This window comes from Osmerus mordax, chromosome 22, assembly GCF_038355195.1.
Source record: "Osmerus mordax isolate fOsmMor3 chromosome 22, fOsmMor3.pri, whole genome shotgun sequence".
In the NCBI taxonomy this organism is placed as follows: Eukaryota; Metazoa; Chordata; class Actinopteri; order Osmeriformes; family Osmeridae; genus Osmerus; species Osmerus mordax.
The window spans coordinates 2247189-2271605 of NC_090071.1; the positions used below are offsets into that span (position 1 = coordinate 2247189).

Genomic DNA, 24417 nt, shown 5'->3' on the forward strand with positions numbered 1-24417 from the left:
AATAAGGGCGGAGAAACTAAACTAAATGGGTGAATGGAGGTTAAAGAGATGGCAAAGCAGAGAGAAGAGAAGAGAAGAGAGGAGAGAGTTATAGTTCAGAGCTGATGATAACCAACTTCGAGTTAAACCCTGCAGACTGTACAGTACTGTACTACAATGGCACGTTGCACATATGGTGCAATTTATACACTTATGTAACGGACAAGTGTTCCCACTGTTAAGAATCAAACAAATATTTCTTTACAAAATATTCCTGTAGACTAAGTCCATAAGCGTTTTAACTGTCATGTGAGAACACAACCTATTACTGTACGGCTCCTTAGGAAATTGAGCCCTAATCTTTACAGTGCCATAAATTGTAGGTTAAACCTGAAAAGTATCGCTTAGGTAAAATGCATCAATGGTTTAATTAATGCATAACAATCACACAACAATTTTCACCGAGTTCAGGGTCAGAAGAAGGAAAAATAAAATATTTTGCTGCATCCTTTCAACGATAAGGTTTTAAGCGTTAGACACCCACTCTCTCGTAAAATTAATTAAATACAATTTGAGTGTTTGTCATAAATATGTCTTTATTTTATTTGGCAGCATAGCAACTTCTGTGAGAATTATATGTTTTTTTTCCCTCTCAGATTTATTAAACGTTAAAGTTCAGAAACCAACTATGATCTCATTCACCCTATTAAACGAGCTAAAACAGCTACTTTTACGCGCATGCACTCACTTCTTCTCTACCCGATGCCCTCTGCTCTCCGCTCCTCATCAGACGTTCTTTCCGTGATTAGGGGAATATTTCCTCTTCGCGCTCCGTCTTCTCTACTTTTCTTGTGTCGCTGGGAGCTTACAGGCAGGTGCGCGCGGTCGGACGTTTCCACATGTCACCCGAGCGACTACTCTCCTCTGTCTCTTCTGAACTCGCGGACGCGGTGACCGGCGCGTTTTTACCTCGGAGGTGGGGGGGTAAAAGGGGGTTAGTAGGGGGCAAAATCGGAAATTTACTCTTGAGTATCTATAGCCCCCCTCCCTGCTCCGCTGTCTGACACGTGAGTGAGTGGGGTGGGGTGAGTGAGTCCACTACAAATCATCATGCCAGCTCACATTCACCCTATAGGACATGCAGCCTCCCCCACCACTAATTATTTCTCTTTCTAAAGCGTTTATTCTAGATTAAAGGCCAAATTTATCGATGTTTTAAAGTTATCAATACTGCTATGTGTTCCACAACTTTTTTCGAATGTAAAGCACATTCTGCTGAATCCCCTCTTCATCGAGTGCGTTTAAACCCGCTATGAAAACATCCACAAACTCTAGACAGGTTGGATGGTTCTGATGCCAAAATACTGCATATCCTACAGTAGTATAGCCTCTCCACCATCTGCAGTGCTGTTTGGTTTGATTGTGTCATGTACCTTAATTTAACGTTTTCCAGACTAATTCAAGACAGCGTCTGCTGTCGGTTCTGAGTGTTGGCCGGGTTCAAGAGGAAACCGGTCTAAAAAGGAGCTTGTGTCATGCAGGACTAGTTCTACAAGCTTGTGTTCTACTAATTCTACGAAAGATAATTCCAGACCAGATGTGTAGTTCTATCAGGTGCTTTGAACAATGATTGTGTTCGGCCACAAACATCGGTGCCTCTGTGACTCTCTTTCTCTCTCTCTCCCTCCCCCCCTCTCTCCCTCCCTCCCTCCTCTTGTAGATACATTTTAATCAGATTTACCTTATTTGCATTGTTCTAGCAAAAGTCTAGACACAAGTCCATATGAAACAGTCAATATGAGATGCAAGGTTAATCGGTTAAACTCACTCCTCAGCACACATACTGAATAGGCTTTTTGTTGGCCTGGCTGGGTAACGTGGTGCTTTTATAAGGTTGTTAGGTGTGGCCTCTGATCAGAGGACTCAAAATCGAACCCAGGAGAAGGCAAACGAGGGAACATGCGATACTGACGAGCGATGCAACGACATCTGTGACATTAGCACCCTGACAAGCTACACAGAAGAAATGAATGACAGGATCACTCAGGGCTTTAACTGGCCAGGAGAGAAGGGGCCTCACGAGGGCCAGTCAAACCTACATCTTTATGGTAACCAACGCTGACCCCATAGTGACCCCATAAGTCTCCACGGCAACCTGAGGGACCCTAATGAGGAAGATGGTTTAGGTGATTTCCAAGTGTTGACTTCAACTTTCCTGTTCCCTCACCTCCTGTCGGAGGAGGTCAGAACCGGGGGGGGGGGGGGGACTAATCCTGACTCATGTCTGTTTTTAGGCCCCCAGTCTACTTGTGGTTTAATTAAAGCTAACAAGAGGTGCCCCTTCAGGTGCCTGTGGAGAAATGCCCCCAAATTCTAGATGACAGGCATGTAATTAGACAGCCATTGCCACACGTCCTCCAACGCCACATGGGTCCAACCAGAAGCCGCCCCCAAAACCCACCGATCTGGAAAACTGGAAAAAATGTTCCCTGGTGTGTGACAGGAACTGTTGACTAGGTGTGTAGAATGTGTGTGACCTCATGCATTGTTGTGTGGGTGCGTGCGGGCAAAGGTGTGCGCCCTTCCTGTGTGTGTCAGGCAACATTAACTTTACAGCTTTATTATTGATTATTTACATTTACATTTAGTCATTTAGCAGACGCTCTTATCCAGAGCAACTTACAGTAAGTATAGGGACATTCCCTGTAGGCAAGTAGGGTGAAGTGCCTTGCCCAAGGACACAACGTCATTTTTCACGGCCAGGAATCGAACTGGCAACCTTCTGATTACTAGCCCGATTCCCTAACTGCTCAGCCACCTGACTCCCTACATACAATGAATGCTTTTGTTCTTCACTTGCCTGGAATACTTTCACTTGCTTCAAATACATTTACCCATTGAATGTCTTGGTTTCAAACCACCCCACTATAATCATGGCTAAGCAACAACCTAAACTACCCTTAAAAAAACCCACATGCTATTAAATCAGTTCGAATAGATGGTTTGACAACAAAAGAAACACTTTCACAGCTAAATGTACCCAAACCAAACATGTGAATGCCCGCAAACCCAGATGAAGTTCAGCATCCCAGTGTTTTATCAGACGAGGGTTTGCTAAACGAGCTAGCTTACAGGTCTTCTCAGCCATCTAAACTGCACATTCCCCCAGGGGTCAAAGGTTAGCAAGGGCTAATACTGTGCTGCATGGATGTCCATGTCAACGTTTAGTTAGCAAGTCCCAATGCATCTAGGGTCAAACAATGACTATTATTATCGAGGAAAGGGTCAGGACCTAAAAATAGCTGTGGAGGTGCTCTTACTGTTATTATTATAGGGGTGGGAGGGGTGAATTGGTGGTTTTCTAGGGTTACATAACTGGTGAGAACAGTGAGGGGTGTGTTGGACGAGGGGTTCTGTGTGTGTGTGTGTGTGTGTGTATGTGTGTGTGTGTGGGGGGGGGGGGGGGGGGGGGGGGGATATATACGTGAATGCACTTACGCTATGCCTAAAACAAACAGAGATGTTCTGGGAACACCAACATAGCTGGACAGCAAGAGTTCATCCTCTCTATTCCTCTCTCACTCACTCTCTCTCTCTCTTTCTGTCTCTCCCTCTATTGCTCTCTCTCCCCCTCTCTCTCTCTCTCTCTTTCTGTCACAAAGATAAAAAATAATAATATTTAGTGAAAAACAACCAACCTGGGAAACAAAATCCTAGAATGTGAACTGCAGTTTGTGGTGGAGCAGAAAACCAAATGCTATTATGTTAGTCTGTTGTTAATGAGGAATCCTGATCTTTCAGGAGAAAGAGTAGAAAAAAAAACTGAGCTAAATTTATCATGGCATTCAGAGAAGGTGGGGTCAACTCTTTCTGCATCTGGAAAACAAACGAAGAGGCTTATGATGAGGGGGAAGAGCTGATTTATTCAAGAGAGAGAGAGAGAGAGAGAGAGAGAGAGAGAGAGAGAGAGAGAGAGAGAGAGAAAAATTACGAAAGCAGATTCTACTTAGCCTGCCTGAACATTCAGAGTAATAACGGCTGTGTAGAAATCTCCAGCTCTGTAAAGATAGACCGGAGGGAAGAATTAATTAGCGCTGTGCAACTCAGGCAAAAAAAAACTGTAGCCTACATCTAATCATTTCTGGAACATGCAGATAGGTGTCTGTTGTGGGCACAGTTCATTGCAATCTGTCTGGTCATAAAACTCAGGATCAGAACAAATGACAGTTGGTCTCATAGCTGTCTGCGGTTGTGTGTTTCGAAGCTCCTTCATCGATCCACATACCACCAGAGTTACTCGGCTCCAGAAAGTTGCCCATACACACACACACACACACACACATACAACAAAGACACACACATGGATGTTAACAATTATAGTCCCTTTCCTGTAAATGAGCGCATGACAACATGGAAGAAGACTGAGGGCCTCACCAACGATCTGTGAAATAGAGAGTAATTGAACTTGGTAAAAGCTGAGAGTCACGCAAAGGCTTGAAGAATGTTTGCATGTGTGTGTGCGTACGTGTGTCTGTGGCTGAGAGAAAGAGAGACCAGGCGACAAACGGATGGAAAGACAGACAGATAGAAAGACAGAAATTAGACACAGAGTGTGAGGGTATTCGTTGATTGCCATAGTGAACTGCAGTCATGCACAGCCACTCCACCACTCTTTCAATCACACGCACACACACACGTACCCGCACACACACACACACACACACACGCACACACACACACACACGCGCACACATGACATTTCAGCGGATTTCTTTCCGCTTTAAATTCACTTGAAGTAGACCCACAGTTCCATATCTAATATTACTAATGAACCCTATTTAAACCAAACGATACGTCTTCGCAGAACCTCCATTTATCCCAGGAAAGGATTTCTATATTTATTTCAAGAGAATTCAAGACACTTGCTGTGGGATATACACCAATTCCTGCTTAACTCCAGGGAAATTATACAGAGGCTACAGCACCAAGCTGAGAGAAATGGATCTAAGAAAAAAAAAAAACATTTAGAGTGGACACTGTTTTTTCTTGTCTGAGTTTTATCAGTGTCCTCACACACATTTAAACGTTCCAAATTAACAGCAGGAGAGAGAGGCAGTTGTATGATCTGAATGTTCTGTATGCTATAGCTAGGACGGTTGCTCGCTGTTTGTTCATGGCTGGTGCAATTACACCCATGGCTAGCTTTACTGTTCAGCACAATATGGTTCACTGCTGGGGTAGCTTGTCAGTAACCTCAGCAGGCACATGCACACACACAAACACATGCTTTTTTTCCCTCTCAAACGTAAAGCACACACACAAACACATGCTTTTTTTCCCTCTCAAACGTAAACTTTACGTCTCTGAACTCCTGCCAAAGGTTCCTCAAACACTCAAGAAGAAGCCAGACCTGGATTCTATGTGTGCATGTGTGTCTAAATTAGAGTCTTTACCAGCTTGTATGCCAGTGCCATACAAGTCTATTTATTGAAGGCAGAGTGAAGGGTTGGCTCAGCATCAGAGGGAGTGTGTGATGAGAGAGAGTGATGAGAATCAAATATCCATGAGGACACGTGAGGGAGAGATGAGAGGGAAGTGGGGAGTTAACCCTTGTGTTATCTTCGGGTCATTCTGACCCATCAGTAATTGTGACCCACTGTCGTACATTGTGACCCAATGTCTTATTTAAGAGAGCTGTCCAATGTTATGCTGAGTTACCGTCGGCAACGATTCCAGGTCGGGTTAGCTCCACTAGGATCCTGCTGAGTGTGTGTGTTTGCGTGTTCATGTATACTTGTTTGTTGTGTGTGTGTGTGTGCATCTGCATGCATTCATGTCTGTGTATATCTGTGTACCTGCTTGCATGTACAGTATGTGTGTGTGTCTGGGTCTTCCTCATAAGAACACTGCTGAGACTGGACTTGTGTGTGACCTGTGACCCAGCACTTCCATTGTGTCCTCAACCACAATGGAAAGAAAGAGCTGATTAATGTAAATAGAAATGAGCAAGACTGTGTAACAGTATAGTCGTTTAATTTTCAGAAATGTACAGACATGACTGTGTATACAGTATGGTCGAACTGACTTTATGGTGTATTGGATGAGGTTTGGGTGTTGTGTCGGCAATTGAAACATTGTTTGGATTGGTAGTTGTAATCTATATATCAAAGTTGATGAACCACAAACATTTGATCCTTTCAAAAGGGAAAAGATGTTGTGGTTTCAAAACAGACTAGGCCATGGTGGTAGGCCACGATACTTGATATAAAAGAAGTGGCCGTATTCTGAGGAAAAGTCTCCATCTTGTGGTGGAATACAGGTAGAACAGCGAGGAGAGAGAGAGAGGTACTAAAGGTAACCTTTCACACCAGTGCTGCCAGCCACGCCCAAGTAGCTTTTTTTGTCCAAAAAAAATGACAACAGCCTGAATAATTATTGGGTTAGATGTGTCAGTTAAAAAATATACTTTATTGGAATGTATGTAAACACTTAAAAAAAAAAAAGCCTCTCTCTCTCATAATGCCGAGTCAGCATGCGTATCACGGACAGTTCGTAACGGTGAGGGCGGAGAGAGAGAAAGAAAGAAAGGGGGGAAAAGAGAGAGAGATATCTACAGCAGACCGTCTGGCTACTAGTACATGACACGTCCGCCGTCCGGGGTTCCACGTGGACTCTGTTATTGACCAAAACTGAGCCAGTGACTTTGCCGCTGCGCAGTGCTGACTGAGACTGAGAGGGCGGTCTAATGTTGTATGATCCACCCGCTATGAATCGGAATCTAGAAGTCACAAGAGAACAGCGACCGTACAATGCATCTGTCTGTCTACACATCTGAAATGCCGAAGGGTAGGCTAATGGTTTCATTGTTACAGTATATCATGCGATGTATTGCTAGCTCCACCATAATGGAGAAGTTAGTGTTTTCAAGAAATAACAATATGGGATGCTCTACAGTATGGTAGCCTATTGCTAGCCTTAAGTGTTAGCTAGCTTTTTGTGTAGAGTCTGGTAGAGCAGACAACAGCCAACCAGCCAACTACGCATATGATAATAATAATATAATAGATCATATGTGGCTCTGTAGTTGTTTTTGTCCCTCCTAACTACTGTAATGCCTATCGTGGTAATAGAATGTGATATGGAATGAGAGTGCCTTGCTTGTACTTACAGGTATGTTGGTGACAGGTGTCCTGTCTCTCATACTGCTGGCCCGCCACAGTTTGTGTGCGCCGCAGGTAACTGGCTCCCAAAGGTAGGATAGTCTCTCTCTGTCTCTCTCTCATTTTTTCTCTCTCACACAGTACACATGATTTATGGCGTTCTCAGTCAGGCATACTTGAAAAGCAGGATCAGAGTTGGGTCTACCGGTTATACTAAATTGTGTTTCTGTCTGGGTCCTTTGACATAAACTAGATAATTGCTCCGTTTGACAGCAATCAGTTTGGATCACGCTAAGTATATTGGAGGTGGCCTTAATTACGGTGATGTGCATCCCCTCTGCAATAAGGAGGATGCAAGGTGGAATAGCAGATAGGCCTTGATTGCGAATGCTCACCTTTGGACTTGACTAATAATGACAGCCATCGTGGCTTATGCAGTTTCAATAATTGTTTTCCTCTTTTCCTGGCTTGTTCCACAGGGAAGATTCTCGTGAAACTCCGCCCCCACTAGCCAATCCTTTTGGATCTGGGGAGGAGAACCGCAAGTGAGTGACAGCTGCGTTCTGCGGTCATTTGAATAGGAAAATATTTTACACCACATCTGAACTTAATGTCAGTTAGATAAAGGCATCTGTTGTATGCATCTCCTGTGGACTTTGACCGGAATGTTGTGTTGTAGGTGGGTCAGTCGTATAGGACAAGGTTAACGTGTTCAGACAAACAGGTTATGATGTTATATTGCTTCTTTCACTGTCTTGGTGCGGTGATGTTAAACATACAACATTCTTGTGAGTAGCTGGATTGAGGAGTTAATAAATTAACAGTTTTCAGTACATTCACTTCTCTCTGGAAAGATCACCGGTGTGTGCCTGTCTGCTTGATCTTGGCTCTGACTAGATTAGTGTGTGATTTTACACAGCTGAGCACAAGGACAAATACACACAGGTCTGGGTCTTGGACTGTTGTGTTCATAACCAATCCTGGTAGGATTCTCTCCACTAGAATGCACAGTAGTACACACTAAACCTTTTCACATCCCACTGTCGAGTGCCTAAACACAAACCCCACCACAGTCTCGAGTGGCCCCTGTCTGATCCCTGACCCTATGATCTTGTGACCTCTGACCCCTGTTCCAGACTGCTGCAGAGCTACATCAAGGGCAGCGTGAATCAGGGGCAGCCCGAGCCTGTTCTCAACACCTGGGATCAAGGTAGGAAGACCAGGACGGAGCACGCCTCCTGATGCCACTAACAGCGAGGACTGCTGTTGTGCTGCTAGGGCAATATCAGATCTGCAGGACAGATTAGAGCAGGGCAAACGTAATTGATACGAAATTGCACTTTTACACTAAGAGAGCGAACTGCAAAATGTATGACAACACAGGACAGATTTGTGTTGCGGTGTCCTGTTACTGTTATAGGATTGTGTTGTTTCTTGCGACAGAGGTCTTCTTCCTGTTCTCTCTCCATGACTACGACCGCAGCGGTCACATGGACGGCTTGGAATTGATGAAGCTCATTTCAGACTACAACACCCACAATGCACCAGGCACACTGTCAGCTGATACGGTAAGTTATTTTTTATTTGTATGCAGACATTTGAGTTTGCATACCCTGGTATTGTAACAGTGTCTGTCCCTTATTGGAAACTGAATCAGGAAATGATTACCAGTACTGGTGTTGTGTTTCATGAGTCATTCTGTACAGTGTTACCCCTCATGAAAGTTGAACTGCTTGGCAGATAACGTTACAGCCAAATTGCTGCACCGACTGTTGTTTGGAGAAACTAAATCTGTGTCGACACAACCTAGCGTTTTTGATTACAGGTGATGAATTATAAGGTGTGTGTGTGTGCGCGCGTTTCAGGTGGTGTCCATGGTAGATCTCCTCCTGCAGACTCAGGATCTAAACCAGGATGGCCTTTTGGCACCCGCTGAGCTTCTCTCCCCTCCCATACCTCAACAGGACTCCAATTCCCACAATGCACCTCTCCCACAGGAACCAGAAGGGGGCCAGGAACCACATCAGGGAGAGGTAGAACCGCAGCAGAAACAGGAAGACCAGCCAATGGAGCAGGAAGAACTACAAATCCCAGAGGCCCCTGCAGCAGAACTGGAGCAGGGAAACGAGGCCCAAGTGCACCTGGGACAGCCTGAGATGTGAACAGAACCTCGTATGAAGAGCCACAGTTTTACAACACACGCACACACATGTACTGTACTATAGTAACAAACAAAAGAAATCACTCCAAAAGACCTACCTGGGACTGATAGACACCATACTCTGATACTCACCATACTCTCTCCCTAATAGCAATCAGTCCAGTGTACAGGATTACACAACATTTGTCATGCTTTACAGTTGTTTTTAGCCTTTTTTTGTTTCCTGATTTTTATCAAATGCTTTTCTTTGAATTTCAAGGTACTTACATATAACTTTCTATCACATCTAACGTCTCAGTGGTGTGGTCTTGATGCTGCTGTTGACAGCTGCTCCAGGTCTACACCTTGAGATCTCCTTATGGGGCTGAAAAGGAAAGTGCAAGACATTCCGAGACTATTATGCAATAACCATCTGCTGAAACCAACTAATGAAGCCATAGATTATTCATATGAAATATACGATACGCTGATGTCAGAACGCAGCAAAATCAAGTTTCTCCCGATGACCCCATCCCCTTAAAAAAAAAAAAAACACCTGCCTGATTTTTTACATTCAACAAGATTATACAAAGAATTTCATTTGGGGTCAAAGTACTTAGTAGTCAACTGGACACAAAGAAAGCAGTCTCATTCTCAATGGAACATCTATACATAATACATAATGGGAGTCAGGTGGCTGAGCGGTGAGGGAGTCGGGCTAGTAATCCGAAGGTCGCCAGTTCGACTCTCGGTCATGCCAACTGACGTTGTGTCCTTGGGCAAGACACTTCACCCTACTTGCCTCGGGGGAATGTCCCTGTACTTACTGTAAGTCGCTCTGGATAAGAGCGTCTGCTAAATGACTAAATGTAAATGTAAATGTAAATAATCTAAAACATTGAAACAAAGGGATTCTCACTGACATACGAATATAGGCCCATTAAGTTTGCGACACCAGTGTCGTTGGAAAATTGTAAAAAGGTTTTAACACGTCTAAAGAATGCCTCAGAATCTTCCTGGCTCAAACCTTTGCTTATGCAACAGTCCAGTATGATGATTCTGGCATTGCACCCTATATGCACATCCACCTACAGTCTTGGAAATACAAGGCTTCCCTGCTACACCTAGGAACATAAGAAGCTAGCCAGAACACACACAACATCATGTAATTTCACGTTACCCGTGTTGACTTTTCTAAGAATCTGGAATTAAGTGTTTTTGTTGTACATTTCCTGAATGAAGGTTTGTATATTTTTAATAAAGCAGCTGCGCCATTGTTATCGCCGTTTTTGTACAAACAACTATAGCTGCTTCAACAATGTGTTAGATAAAGGTCGTGGAAGTTGATGTGTGTAGAGGGCTGCCAGTTTAGGCGCACAATTAGAACAGTACAAAGAAACACCATATCTAATCTGTTGGTTTGCTTTTATTAAGTTGGACAGCTCTGATACGATCACATTGATTAGGACAGAAAAAAAAGCAGTAAAAAAAAAAAAACTGCATTCAAATATAATCACATCAGTTAAAAAAGAAAAAAAAAACCCTACCCCAGTCAGTGTCATCCAAAAGAAATACAAAATTGGTGATCACACACAAGAATTTACAAAAGATAAAAAGGTTGACTATCCACTTCCACTGGCCAAACTTCACTTAATGAATAAAAATTCAATTCAACCATGATCTGGATATAGACTCGCTAACAGGGAGAGAAAGAGATCTTTAAGCCCAGCTAGTGACCTCTGTACAGCTGGCTCTAATGTGCAAAAACATTTTAAAACTCAGGAAACCAGATAGTCTACCGCCAAAGTCACACCACTGATTCACGGTCCAAAATTTAAAAGAAACTGGAAAAAACCCAGAGGGGGGGGGGTCTAAAACGGTCATGGAGCACGTCAGCTTCCATTCTGCAGTCAGGTGACTGGACGAGCTAAGCCAGAAGGGGACTACTGAACCACACCTGATCAGTCACCTGAGGGAAAAGATCACAAGTCATGACCAACTAAAACACAGCAACAATCATTTGTTCTGTCGTCCATTTAAAAAGTGAATCACAACTTAGTGGCTTGGACCCCCAATGCTAGTCATGGCCACTGTAGAGGTCCAGGCAGAGTAAAAAAAAGATGAGCACAGCTCCCCCTAGTGGACTGGGAAGGATGGCATCTGCTGTTTACTGAGGGATGCCAGCCACAACCTCAGACTCAATGCCACAATGGTTCTCCCCACGCAGTATTTTGAAGAAACCTGTAGAAGGAGAATACAATTTATTTTTAAAGTTAGAATCCTGTAATCAAACAAAAAGGTAATGAGTGCTTTGAAAAAAATACACACATTTAAAAAAAATAACTCACCATTATCCCCCCAGTCTGTGTTCCAGGAGTTGGTAGCCAGCCAATAAGGTGTCCCGTCTTCCTCTCCCCAGCCCATGATCTTGATGGCATGTCCTCCCAGAGCAGAGCCCGACACGTGCTGGTACACTCCTGCAAGCACACGTGGAGGAGTCAGGAGCGGTAGAAAAACCACGAACGTGCACGACAGAAACTAGGGTGGAGCCAGTATCAAGGAGCAGGAGGAGAGAGAGAGAGAGCAAGAGAGAAGAGAGCCCTCACCAGACTTGTAGCTAACAAAGTCTTCGTAGACGGTGAAGGCTGCCTCCGCAGGGCCATTCTGGAAGAGCTCTGCCATGATCTCCTGCTCGTCTGGGGGCACGCTGTACGCACGCTTACCTACACAACAACAAACAGCAGATAGGTGAACAAGACTGGATGGAAAGCAAAGCATGCGTGTTGTGCGAGTGTGTGCAAGCATGCGTCTGTGTTGGTTGTGTTCCCGTGTCTCCAGCCTTACCAAAGTGCTTGTCCTTCTTGTAGGTGGGCGTGTACCCCACCTCGCATGCTTTGGAACACTTGGGAGTGTCCCCTTCTTCCCCGGTGCACGGTGGCCTGGTGCCGTTCACATGGTGCTCACAGGGGGCGATCGAGTAGGGCCTGCACCCTGAGAGAAGACCACACACACACACACGTCACTAGCACTGTACCCTTTTGTAAGTTCAAATAAACAGATAACTCCCCTCTCCACCGTCGACCTCCAGGCACAGAAACGTAGTATTGTTCAACCTACCCATGTGAGAGTCATACAGCCCTCCGGACACCAGCCCCTCTGTTGTCCAGAAGTCCCAGGCAGCTGACGGGTATCCACCATTGCACCTAACACACACACCATTAGTAAAATCTAGGAAACCTCATGCATACTCAACCCACACCCCCCACACACACACACACGTTCCTTACCCCATGCCACAGTCGTAGCAGCAGCTGAGCAGGTCCTCTGAAGAGATCTCCACGCTGACCTTGGCGTTGCTATGGATACATAGGCGGTCTGAGATGGCCTCTGCTGCACCAAAGGCCTGGGGGAGGGGGACGGCAGACGCTTGTCAGACTCGCCAGGGAAGGAGGGGGCGAGAAAGAGAGTGCGAGTGTGTGTGTCTCTTACCCAGCAGGAACCACAGGATCCCTGGTCCCTGACCTCCTTTAGAGTAGGGCAGTTTGGCCACTGCTCTCTAGGGTCAAAACTCTTTGGCACTTTCACACTACCAGAATACTGCACCCTAAACAGAGACACAAAAAAAATCCTTCAGCATCAGAGACATCAGATTGAAACACAGCAGATTGATCTGGAAGATGATATCGCTGACTCAACCCCCCTGTCACACCCCCACCCTTACCCCCCCCCCCCCCCCCCCCTCTCAAAAAGGTCTAAAGTGATGAGTTCAGCACAAAAAGGAATGTCAGGTAAGCTGGTTTAGTCGAGAGCCTGGCCAATTCTCGTTTCCTCCTTTGCAAACCCACAACGAACTTTCTGACTGTGGGAGACAGGAAGTGAATGCTCACATGACAGGAAGTTTGGGGCCTTTCAGCAGAGTTCCACACAGCCTCTTCACATAGCTGTAATCCACGTTACGGAAGTTATGTCCTGCCTTCATATGCACAAATCAAAATGGTAGACATGATTAGGAAACAGTTACATTGGCATGTTTGACCTCCTGAGATTCATCCAGAACAGCAACACACACACCTTCCAGGTAGTGTTCATCTTGTTGATGTAGTTGACCATGTCGTTTGAGAGGGGAGAGAGATGGGGTCTGGCCCAGCTGATTGACAGGCTGGACACCAGGCACAGGAACGCCAAACGCCACATCCTTCCTGTCCGGACAGGAAACAGAATCAAGAATGACAATAGCACAGCGGAGGAACTGCCTGCAGTAAACCGTGGTTCTGGTTACCCAAGAAGAAATGACTCAAAGAAAAAAAAAAAAGAAAAAAAAAGAAAAAAGGAAAGCAACTGGTTAAACATGTGATTCAACATGAGAGCTTGTTTTTCTATTGGAATTTTACCACCTGAAGATGCACGCACACACAACAGCCCTCCAGCTCAGACACTCAGACACTCTCGACTGCGAGAACACAACCGAACCAGGAGAGACAGGCCTGCTTCAGTGTGCACTCATGCAGGCTCAACCCTTCAGTCAACTGGTCACAAACTGAGGACCCTGAGGTATGAGGATCAAGGCATGGGCTGGCTGTGGCCATGGATCAGTTTGACTAAATAAACATAAGATTTTATTATAAAAAAATACCAGTCCTTCTCTCCCACGTCAGAGTTTCCCCTAGGTTTACAGCAGGGTGGGGGGGGGGGGGGGCGACCAGAAATGGGAGTCAGGTGGCTGAGCGGTTAGGGAATTGGGCTAGTAATCTGAAGGTTGCCAGTTTGATTCCCGGCCATGCCAAATGACGTTGTGTCCTTGGGCAAGGCACTTCACCCTACTTGCCTCGGGGGGAATGTCCCTGTACTTACTGTAAGTCGCTATGGATAAGAGCGTCTGCTAAATGACTAAATGTAAATGACACAACGTCGTGTAAATAAGATAAGGCCATTTAGTTTGTTTAATAAAAGAGCAAGCTATAGACCTGTTTTATAGGAACGGTAACCTTAAATGACTTATTTTGTGATCGGGCGCTATATACACACACTTTTTATTATCAAAAAAAAAATATATATATATATATATATATATATATATATATATATATATAAATTATTAACTTGACCTTCCAGTGTTTCCCCTACCATATAATGGTAGGGGAAACACTGCACGTAAAGGCCTTATGACTCACCCCTAACAATAATCTGCACTTTACCGACAAGAAAATCACACAATGGTGTGGGTGTTCAAGACACCTGAAATAACTTGTCAGTATGACTTTTATTCCGTTTCAGCAACCCTTTAAGGCTCATAGCCAGTAACTCAGGGCAACCAACACACCAGTAGTGGCTTGCCATGACAAGTTGATGGAAGTATGGTCAGAGGCATCTTCGAGAAACGTGTGTGGAGTCACATGAGGGTACAGTTTGATGACTCAGCACCATTTGCTAATGGGGGAAGTTACTGGGTTAGAAAAACAAAAAAAACAAAGTACAGAACAGTAAACATGATCATCCTTCTAAACTCACCCCCCATGGGCTCACTTCCTTTATAGACTTTAAAGAGGAACTTGTTCTCTTGATTTGGCTTCCAAACCATTAATGAGTTATAGCCCAATGATAGAACGGCAAACACCACATTAGGCTGAGATACTAAATTCCTATTTACTTTCACAAACTGGAAAAGTTCTAATTTGTTGGTTTTGGTTGTTTGCTAATGCATGCCTGAGAATACAAACGTTTAAGGATTCGGGCGGGGAGATCGAATTACATTATCAATGAGCAGTTAGCAGCGCTGCTAGGGAAAGGAACATTCAAAAGTGCATTACTGACTAGAAACTGACTTGGGTGGAAGGTTTGGTCGAATAGTACCATCTGCTCAAAAAGTGAAACGAAAATAACTTGTATGCCAATATATGGGCACCGAACTACATAACCAAGCATAGAGGTAAGGAGAGAAAAAAATATGCCACTTCTTAGAGGCACTCAATCATCTCTGATGAGCTTTCATAGGTTCATGTTTCATCATCTAACTTTAGAGGACGGGTTAACAAGAATAAGCATCTTGTTCAAGTACACAATCATTTGTTACATTAAGATCTGGTTACCATTGAGTCGAGGCGGGTTCAGTTTCGATTGGAAAAATGTAGTTCCAAAAGGAAAGTCAAGACAACACAATATTAGGTTTGTAGTGTGCTATAAGGAGAAGACTTGCCATTAACTTTCACGTGTCTCGGTCAATGCGTAGTAGTAGGTTTGAACTTGACTAACGAGTTGTCCAACTACAACTTGGCAACTAGTTGTCAGCAGCACCACCACTGTGATCATGTGCATTTTTTGGTGAGAAATGGACGACAACAACGGCGCCCAATCAAACAACAATGATAGCAGAATAATCTAAACTTTTCGAATCAAAGTAGGACACATGGTTAGCTACTTGGTTGATTTGTTTTTGGAACATGTTAGTGAAGTATCAAGCAACAATATATTGTTAGCCTGGTAAATTACACTGTTATAGCTAATATGACTACGACTAGCCTGGCCCACCTAGCATGCTAGCCAGCACTGGAGTCTGGTTCGTAGTGGACAAAGTGCAGTACTGTGGCTGTATGGGGACTGCTAGCTAAATAAAATACATACTAATCGAAATGTAAATCAAAATAGGTTCAAGAATGTGGTCATTAACACTTACCTGTAATTGGCTAGATTGGGAATGACAAAGTTGTTTCAGACCACTGCCGTTGTCCAGACAGGTCAGGTAGCTGTGTCACCTAGTTTTCGGTTCCCCGTTTAAATCAAGATAAACCACGTGACACCGACATCATGTGCTATGCTCGGAATCAGAGTAATTCACGTGACCCTAGGTTTCGCAACGCTGTTGCGAATCAAGTTATTTGTTACAGGATCAGTAGAGCGATCCACTTGAACGTTTTCTTCTCAAACTGTTAAGAGTAGCTACACAAGTGTGCTGTGACATCCGTAAAGTTGTAAAAATGTGTGACTATTTTACAGGCATCTCCTAGGATCCTGCAATCTATCAAATTATGTTCCTGTATATTCTCTGTGACACGTCCCCCCTGTCCAGTAATGACATTATTTTAGATAATGTAATCAAATATTTCTTCAGATGTTTTGTAAACACCAGCAATCACTGTCTCTGAAATTGAATCTCACTGGATCAAGAGGACAAGACCAGTCTTTTCTACTTAATCATCTGACGAACGTCTTATGTAATCAGATAGGCACTAATAATAGTTACAACACTCCGACCCGATAGCGTTTATACTTGTGTTTATTCTGTCTCAATAATACAATACATATACAGTATCACGTATTTGGGTTTGTGGTGTCATTATATAAATCAATCCAATGTTAAACGTTTGTCTGAGGTCACAGGCAACACATCGTTAAGAGGAAACATCATTATTCAGTTGACGGATACCAATGCATATATAAACATAATCTAAGAATAACTGATTGTGATTCTGCCCACATTCTTCACGTAAATATGGCTGAATAAAATAAAATAATAGAAAAGTTTAAAAAGAAGAGCTAATTGAAACTGGAAGCACTCAAATTCACCAAATAGTGATATTGACATTCAAGGCAATGTGCTGACAATCATCGCAGCTGATGTTGTCATTAATGTCTACAAGGCAAGCGATTATGATCATGTGATCCAGTGATTATGAATTCATCATTGTCAAGATCAAGCCAAGGCGTAGCGATAGCATTCTAAAGCTTGTGCGGGTGCACTTACACATTTACAGATACATACATACTCAGATTAGCATACTGACATTAGAGATACATTTTAGCATAGCACCTGTGCTTTATTAATGCGATAGCTGTGTGTAAGTGCTTGTTTTTAACAGGGTACGCAACAGTACACTGGTTTTATAAAATCAAATTAATAGAAGAACGTGCAGTGACTATTTCGACTGCCCCTCTCAATGTAACTTAAACACAAATGCAGTACTACTTTGGCTACGTAAAACGGAGGAATAAAAACAAGAAAAAAATAAAATAAAACACTATTCTGGTCAATCATAGCAGCATATCTTAGTATAGGTAGTCCCTTTCAAGCCTTGTTCCGTATCTGTGTCTATCCTTGCCCCTCGAAGATCACAGTGAAGGACACAACATTCAGTAGTGAATGGATTGGAAAGTACGTACTCCTGTAAAATGGAAGACTAGGACTAGACTGGTGTGTCCAGTTCTTCAAACATGCAGGCAGTGGACTAGAGAGAGTAATCGAAACACAATCTGGAACTTTGTCAAGACTTTGTAATTTCTCCGGTTTTAAAACAGACACACGTAACTTTGGTGTCACTTCGATTCTTACCATCGAAGCAGCAGTGATTGCTTTCTAACTTAAGATGTTCCATCTTTAACATAAAAGGCTAAAGTAAACAAACAGTATAACTTAGTACTTTTAAACACTATTGGTAAAACATATTTAAAATGTTTAACACATTACAATAGATTTGTGTTTATCTTTTCTTATATTGCTTTACTACCTTTGATTAAATATCACATTGCTATGCATTATGATGCTATATACATTCCAACACTATACCAGAGCCATTCTGTTCACAAGAAACAGGCTACACTTAATTAGTATCTCACATTTGCTCTTAGGTCCAACTGTCTCAAATGATTGCAGCTAAATGCAGAAAGGAAAAAACACCTTATAAATATAAACTCTTCTCTCTAGCAAACCATGAACAACAATTTAATGTGCTCTTTCACTTTCACTCCATTATACAATCATATTTATTCTAATATAATAATATTATTTGTGTCTCTGTGTGCACGCTCGTTTTAATGGGATTCAGAACCTCACACTGACTGACTGCTCAAACTGAATGTTATGTCGAGGCCTACTGGGGAGCCAGGCTGTTTCTGCTTCTGCCAACACACAAGGTACATGAATGTAACATCTTGTCAAAAGCAGACAAAGGTTGGTCCCCATCCATAAGTCTTACATAATCATAATATTTGTTTGACTCAAGAGCTGGGGTGAATTCCATTTATTCCAATCAATTCCTGATTAATTTGATTTTATGAAATAAGGAGAATATACATCCTCTCAATATCTGGAACTGAGACTGAATTGCCAAGGAATTAACCCAAACCCTTGTTTTCTCTTGTATTCCCCATCAAATCAATTTATCTGTATTTATGTTCACAAACTGGACCATTTGTTTGCGTGCGTGGGAGGTGGAAGGTGGGGCTAGGCCAGGTTCCTCAGGTATCTCAGCTTGGGGCTCCTGTCTGGGGGTGGAGGTGAGGCGCGGCTCCCTTATCCGGTAGGGGCTTCTGTAGCTGGACATGGGAGACAGCTCGGAGCCCCAGCCCAGGTAGCTTCCAGTGGACGGCGAGGGGGCGTCAGTGCTGAAGTACATGCCGGTCATGGGCTCGATGGGGTTCAAGTTCCTCTCTGGACTCCCGATGAAGAGAGACGGACGTCTCTCCGGGGTTGAGATGTCTTTGATCTCCAGCGACGCCACAGACAAGGACCCCTCGGGCGTGGTGGCCCCGTTGCTGTCGATGTGGCGGAGGCTAGGTTTGAGCGGTGGCGAGGGGGTGGGGGAGCAGTAGGCGGCGCTCTGGTACTCGTCGTCCTCTCGTTCCTCGGACGGAGGCGGGCTGGGGTCGTCCTGGGGAGGAGGGGAAGGCTTGGAATCCTGAACTTTCACTTTGTGAACCCTGAATTCTTGGACTTGCGGGGAAGGAGCCTGTCTCACCTCTCTCACCACCTCTCTGGTTGGTACGACAACTGTCACCTACGGAAACACAGCAGTATTCAACATCTATGTACACCCACGAGGCGCAAGTGCAGAGGACTGAAAGCCATGTTACTGATAAATGTGATGTCATTGGGACGCTTTCATCTTTACTTACCTGGGGGACATCCACCAACTGTTCGACCTCTTCCACCTGGGGAACCTGTGGAACGTGGGGAACTTCTGCGACATGTGGAAGGCTCAGCTGAGGAACATCTGGAGAATGTTGACGGACCCTTCGCTCCTCCAGCCCCATCAATCCAGCCAATCCGCCTTCACCATAGCAACTGCTTATCTTGGCAGCGTTTCCTGTTTTCAGGGCTAGGCGAATCAGCAGCCAGTGGTGGTGTTTCCAGCCTTCCCATTGGCCAGGTAGGTCCAGCAGAGTCCCGCCCCCAACAAGGGTGGCATGGCGATGGGAGGTGGGTGTGGTTTTCTCTTCCAGTGACAGGGTGGAACCCCTCTCCATACACATCCCTCCTACCCCTCTGTGACGGAGGCTTTGGAAGATCTCAAAGGACTTTGGATGCAGGAAGCGATAGTACAGGACCAGGGCGATGACACCTGGAGAGGAGAGGCAGATCGGGTGTCAAGTTACTCTTAAGTGGGTTAAACGCATAGACGTAGAACAAAGACAGTGAAGTAAAGTGAAATTCATGACGTCAGCATCTTTCTCACCAATCAGGAAGCTGCAGAACACAGCGGCTGGGATGCCCATGCTGTCCCAGGTAGCCACACTGAAGAAATCTGAGCCAGCCAATAGCAGGAGAGCATTCTCTACAAACATGGCCTGCAACCAAGAACACACAGCCAGACTTTACTGACTCGTGTCAGAGCTTTCACTAGGTCGTGATCACTGGCTGCCATCTAGCCATCAACTACCAACAAACATTCAGAAAACTTGGGCATAAAACTAGTTGTTGTATTTGGAAACCATGGTGGTGTTTTATACTAGACAGAAAGATCTGGAGAAATTGTTATACATTTAGTCATTTAGCAGACATTTAGTCATTTAGCAGACGCTCTTATCCAGAGCGACTTACAGTAAGTACAGGGACATTCCCCCCGAAGCAAGTAGGGTGAAGTGCCTTGCCCAAGGACACAACGTCATTTGGCACCTTCAACGTCGAACTGGCAACCTTCAGATTACTAGCCCGCTTCCCTAACCGCTCAGCCACCTGTTCTACCTAGAACCATAGGGTTCCTAAATTATTTTTAAGAAGGTTTCCAATACAAGATGGCTTTCAGTTCAGGAAACTTTAGGTTCCTTGTCAGCTCCTTCTGTATAGAATTGATTTGTGTTGCGTTGCGGTTGTAGGCTGAGCTACACACCAGATAGAAGCCGGCCATACGATATCTCGAGGGGCCGTCCTTCACGTTGAGGAAGAGGAAGATGTGGATGGCTCCCAGGACCACGTTGAACAGACGCCATCGCGGCACCGTTCTGATGATGTCGGTCTGCTGAGACACCAGCCAGAATGTAGTGCCCATCCAGTGGAGGCCTGTGAGAGAGGGGGGGGGTGGAGGGGGGGGGGGGGGATGGAGGAGGGGGGAGAGAGAGGGAGGGAGGCAGGGGGGTAGGGGGGAGGGAGGGGGGAGAGAGAGAGAGGGAAGGGAGGGAGGGAGGGAGGGAGGGAGGGAGGGAGGGAGGGAGGGAGGGAGGGAGGGAGGGAGGGAGGGAGGGAGGGAGGGAGGGAGGGAGGGAGGGAAGGGGGGAGGGAGGGATTTAGAGAGACAGAGAATAAATATGAAAAAAGACAAACCAAACAAATTTAGGTTGAACCGAATAACAAAAACAGCATGGTTCTATAGGTTCACACCCCACTCACCTAAGACACCCAAAACCCACGACCGGAACAAACGTGTGAAGAGCATGAGGGTGGCTAGACGAGCTCCGATCATACTGACCTGCACACGCAAACACAACGCCCGTTAAACACACACTCAACGCTTTCTCGCTCACACGTTTCTCTACTCTGTGGTCCTGGAGTAAGACCTAGTCTTCTTGATATCTCATTCCCTCTTTGTCACTTCGTGCTTTGTAAAAATCTCTGTTTACTCTTCAAATATCTGTCTTACATACATACATTCTCTTTCTCTCTTACACACACACGTACACACACACACTGTGCACACACACATGCTCCTTCACACACACACTTTTGCTCACACAAACACACACACTGTGCACTGACCCTCCAGAGCAGTCGGCAAGACATGGCAGCAGGGGTCATTGGCAGATGGCCGGGTCTGATGAGGTAACAAGCCCTGGCATAGAGCACCAACGCCCAGGACAGAGACAGTAGGCACACCACAAAACACACCGGAACTGGGTGAAGAAAGTGGGCGAGAACGTGAGGTCAAATATATGGAAAATAGATAGAAAGAGAGAGGGAGATAGAGAGAGAGAGAGAGAGAGAGAGAGAGGGGATGAAAGACGAAAGCATAAAAAATAGGGACACAGTGAAAAAGAACAAGTTTTTTTATGGCCGTATGTGAAGCCCTGCTTGTACACTGTGACACTGCTTGTAAAAAGAACTATACGTGTCAAACATTTCATTTGCTATATAGTCAAACACACTCGCACACACATACCTGGAGAGAAGAGACCGATATCTGTGCAGATGAGGACGTACGTCTGCAGGACTGTCTGAGGCAGGGTGACCACCAGCGCCTCCAACAGGCGCAGAGCGGAAACATCAGCCTGCTGCATGATGTCTGAGGACAAGTCAAACCCAGGAAGAAACATACACTCCCACAACCTGTGAACACAAAGACGATCCACACACGCACACTTTAAAGTCGATTGACTGCAGTAAACATGCTTTGAATCATGTAGCCGTCGCACTGAACAAAGACAGCTCAGCAAACGCCATCTCTCCTCTCCGCTCTGACGCCCTGATCACCTGACCCCAGGCAGTTATACCTCTTGAAGATGCCCAGATGCAGGATGTGGGTCCAGCGGAGGGACTTCCTGGGTATGCGCCCGTCACATAGGTACCACAGGTAGCTAAGCAACTGAGGGCCCCACCCAGGGAGGAGGAGCAAAGCAGTCAGCCCCGCCCACTGGCCGTAGCAGTAGTTATGCCCCACCCACAGGTAGTACACAAAGCAGTAGATCACTGGAGATGGAGACAGAAAAACAGGAAGATCAATCCATGTTTAAATTATATATTTCTCTCATGGACCAATTGACGTGAAGGAAACAGATAGGATGAGGTGTTGTTAATGTTTGGCAATAATCACTATTGACATTATTCAGACTCACACACAGTCGCAGAGGAGATTTATTTAGTATTAGTCTGTTTACGTTCCGCAGTTCCATGGCTGCCCTAACTGCAAGATATTTTGTAGCCTAGTCGCGAAATTGGGTGCGCCCTGTGTCTTTTGTCTCGTGCATGTTCATGTTCTAGGAGCTAGTAGGTCTATATTTTTTACTCTGACAGGTCGTAGGCCTCTGACGTCGATGCAGACCGTTTTAGGCTCGAGAGCCTTCTCCACATCTCTAGCAGAAAGCACAAGTGATGCGCGCCGCTGCAGAGTCCTCCCCTCTGCCCTCACTCACTCTCTCCTCCCCCCTTCCCGCATCCCCAGGTCCCCTGTAATATGAACCATCTGTGCGTGCCAAAATTTGGCGGGTGTAGCCTTGGCTACGCCCATTCCACCGTCCATTCATGATACCCCAAAATTCGGCGCTCGAATACGGAATGGAATGAAATGCGCCAGTGCGCCACATTTTTTAGAGACGGCACGCAAGGCCTGGTATTCTGCAGATCTGCATGGTGTCATAGCTATGGGGATAGAAATAGAAAATATGCTGTGCACGCACAAAGACCCACGTTCCCAAATGGTATCAATCATAAAACTGAAGAAAACATGACTTGCAGTGATAGCCTACCAAGATGAGTCAAAAGTGATGGCTATTGCAATGACAACAGAACTGCTATGTGACAAGCCAAGCAATCCCCCTCCCCTTCAAGGTGTGAGCGTGCATGTATGTAGCCTATTTGGATACATCATATTGGAACTTACGCGCTGTCCTCTCTGCCACGATGAGAAACGCTGTAAATGCATAAATGCAAACTTGGCAACACGCCACGCACGAGCCTCCTCGGCCACCCATATCTCTTGTTCCACGATAATCTCTCATAACGCTAAATCCTTATCCGTGCCGTTTTCCAGAATCGTGGGAGTTTATTCGCCCGGATCCCGTCAAATTGCTCGTGTTCTCGAGAGCTCAGTTCTTCTCTGGCAAGGTCCACCGACGTCATCATCTAGCTGGGACGTTAAAGCTGTAGGCAAAGGACTTCGTTACAGATAGTTTACAGTCATTATACTACAGCTCTGGGCCTCAGTCATAATAACTGTAACATAAAGTTGTTTAGAAAACATGACATTTGAATGTTTACCACAGTATGCTACAAAAAATACCAGGTAATTGGTAGTCCAAAGGGCAATTTAGTGGGCCTAATTTGGCATGAGATATCAAATGGACAATACCAACGTACATCAGTACTGATATTGAAGCCTATGAGATATGAGACCCATATGTAGCCTATATGGACATTAAAGGCAGGGTAGGCAATGTTAGTGTGAAGCACTTTTTGTCATATTTGACCAAATTAACGTCTTGATAGCAACCAATATATGTAACGGTCTGGTTTGAATTGTGTAAAACCGCTAGCTAGCTAGCTAGCTTTTGCAAAACTTGCCTACCTTGCCTTTAAGGACACTTCTCCCTATATGCCCCAGACCATCACGATACCCCATGATAATTTTTTTTTTTTTAATGGATTTTAAAACTTAATATATATATTTATATAATATTATTATATATTAATATTTAAATTTAGACACCACCGACTTTTTCCATGGGGAACAAGTTTCATCTATACATCAGTCTTTTACACTGAGAACACAAGGGAACAGATTTCCCTGGGGGCCTGAGGAAAGTGGTTCCCCCTGTATATTACAGTCTGGCCATTTATAAAGCAATACAGTGATGCTGGTGATGTATGCTACTGTGATCATTATGTATAACAAGTTTCATCTATACACGTCTATTCATCTATACTCGTCTATTACACTGAGAACACAAGGGAACAGATTTCCCTGGAGGCCTGAGGAAAGTGTTTTTTTCGGTATTGTTTGCCTCAGACCAGACCCTTCTCCTCAGACCCAAGGCTGTGATTGTATGACGGATCTACAGCTACACCTGGATGAGGGGGGCCTGAGGAGAGAGGTCTGCAGTTGGACCCTTCTCGGAGAAGTGAGATGGTTCGATTGCATTCAGGCTCGATTGCCTTACCTTTCCTTAGTATCCTGGAAGTTTCAAAAATGCAACTTCCTCCAAAAATGTATTTGGTTCGAT

General features: G+C 44.7%; 3 protein-coding genes across 5 annotated transcripts in view; 1 reads left to right on the forward strand and 2 right to left on the reverse strand.

Annotated features, from left to right (window-relative positions):
- cgref1 (cell growth regulator with EF-hand domain 1) overlaps positions 1-10557 on the forward strand; it is a 13849-nt gene extending 3292 nt beyond the window's left edge. The window contains exons 1-6 of one of the 3 annotated variants that reach the window (XM_067260053.1): positions 6649-6825; positions 7150-7231; positions 7619-7684; positions 8276-8349; positions 8583-8707; positions 9005-10557. In XM_067260053.1, the coding sequence (XP_067116154.1) occupies positions 6789-6825; positions 7150-7231; positions 7619-7684; positions 8276-8349; positions 8583-8707; positions 9005-9301 (681 nt within the window). In that variant the 5' untranslated portion in view covers positions 6649-6788 and the 3' untranslated portion in view covers positions 9302-10557. Of the gene's footprint in view, positions 1-6648; positions 6826-7149; positions 7232-7618; positions 7685-8275; positions 8350-8582; positions 8708-9004 lie in introns of those variants that run through there. The other 2 variants (XM_067260054.1, XM_067260055.1) reach the window with 2 other exon arrangements.
- A 130-nt stretch (positions 10558-10687) lies between these two features.
- Positions 10688-16071, reverse strand: ctsba (cathepsin Ba). The gene is made up of 10 exons (XM_067260051.1): positions 15950-16071; positions 13351-13478; positions 13167-13252; positions 12769-12883; positions 12567-12682; positions 12397-12482; positions 12124-12270; positions 11886-12002; positions 11628-11756; positions 10688-11520 (listed from the first exon to the last, which is right to left on the reverse strand). Exons 2-10 carry the CDS (start codon positions 13471-13473, stop codon positions 11447-11449), a joined length of 993 nt encoding a protein of 330 aa, XP_067116152.1. The 5' UTR covers positions 13474-13478; positions 15950-16071; the 3' UTR covers positions 10688-11446.
- Positions 16072-16559: 488 nt separating this feature from the next.
- Positions 16560-23266, reverse strand: xkr5b (XK related 5b). Its single transcript, XM_067260549.1, has 9 exons — positions 23079-23266; positions 21973-22168; positions 21642-21808; positions 21242-21375; positions 20876-20954; positions 20379-20548; positions 19725-19836; positions 19165-19610; positions 16560-19046 (listed from the first exon to the last, which is right to left on the reverse strand). The coding sequence occupies exons 1-9, from the start codon at positions 23194-23196 to the stop codon at positions 18420-18422; spliced, it is 2049 nt and encodes a 682-aa protein (XP_067116650.1). The 5' UTR covers positions 23197-23266; the 3' UTR covers positions 16560-18419.
- Between the last annotated feature and the right edge of the window lie 1151 nt (positions 23267-24417).

Excerpts from the sequence above, each read along its gene's own strand:
- ctsba (XM_067260051.1), bottom strand. The coding sequence starts at position 13,473 with ATGTGGCGTTTGGCGTTCCTGTGCCTGGTGTCCAGCCTGTCAATCAGC. Across the intron at positions 12,683-12,768 it reads GATCCTGTGGTTCCTGCTGG|GCCTTTGGTGCAGCAGAGGC; the intron begins GTAAGAGACACA and ends CCCCTCCCCCAG. Across the intron at positions 11,521-11,627 it reads CACAGACTGGGGGGATAATG|GTTTCTTCAAAATACTGCGT; the intron begins GTGAGTTATTTT and ends CTCCTTCTACAG.
- xkr5b (XM_067260549.1), bottom strand. The coding sequence starts at position 23,196 with ATGAGAGATTATCGTGGAACAAGAGATATGGGTGGCCGAGGAGGCTCG. Across the intron at positions 19,837-20,378 it reads GTATGGCCGGCTTCTATCTG|GCCATGTTTGTAGAGAATGC; the intron begins GTGTGTAGCTCA and ends TCTTGGTTGCAG. Across the intron at positions 19,047-19,164 it reads AGTTGGTGGATGTCCCCCAG|GTGACAGTTGTCGTACCAAC; the intron begins GTAAGTAAAGAT and ends GTGTTTCCGTAG.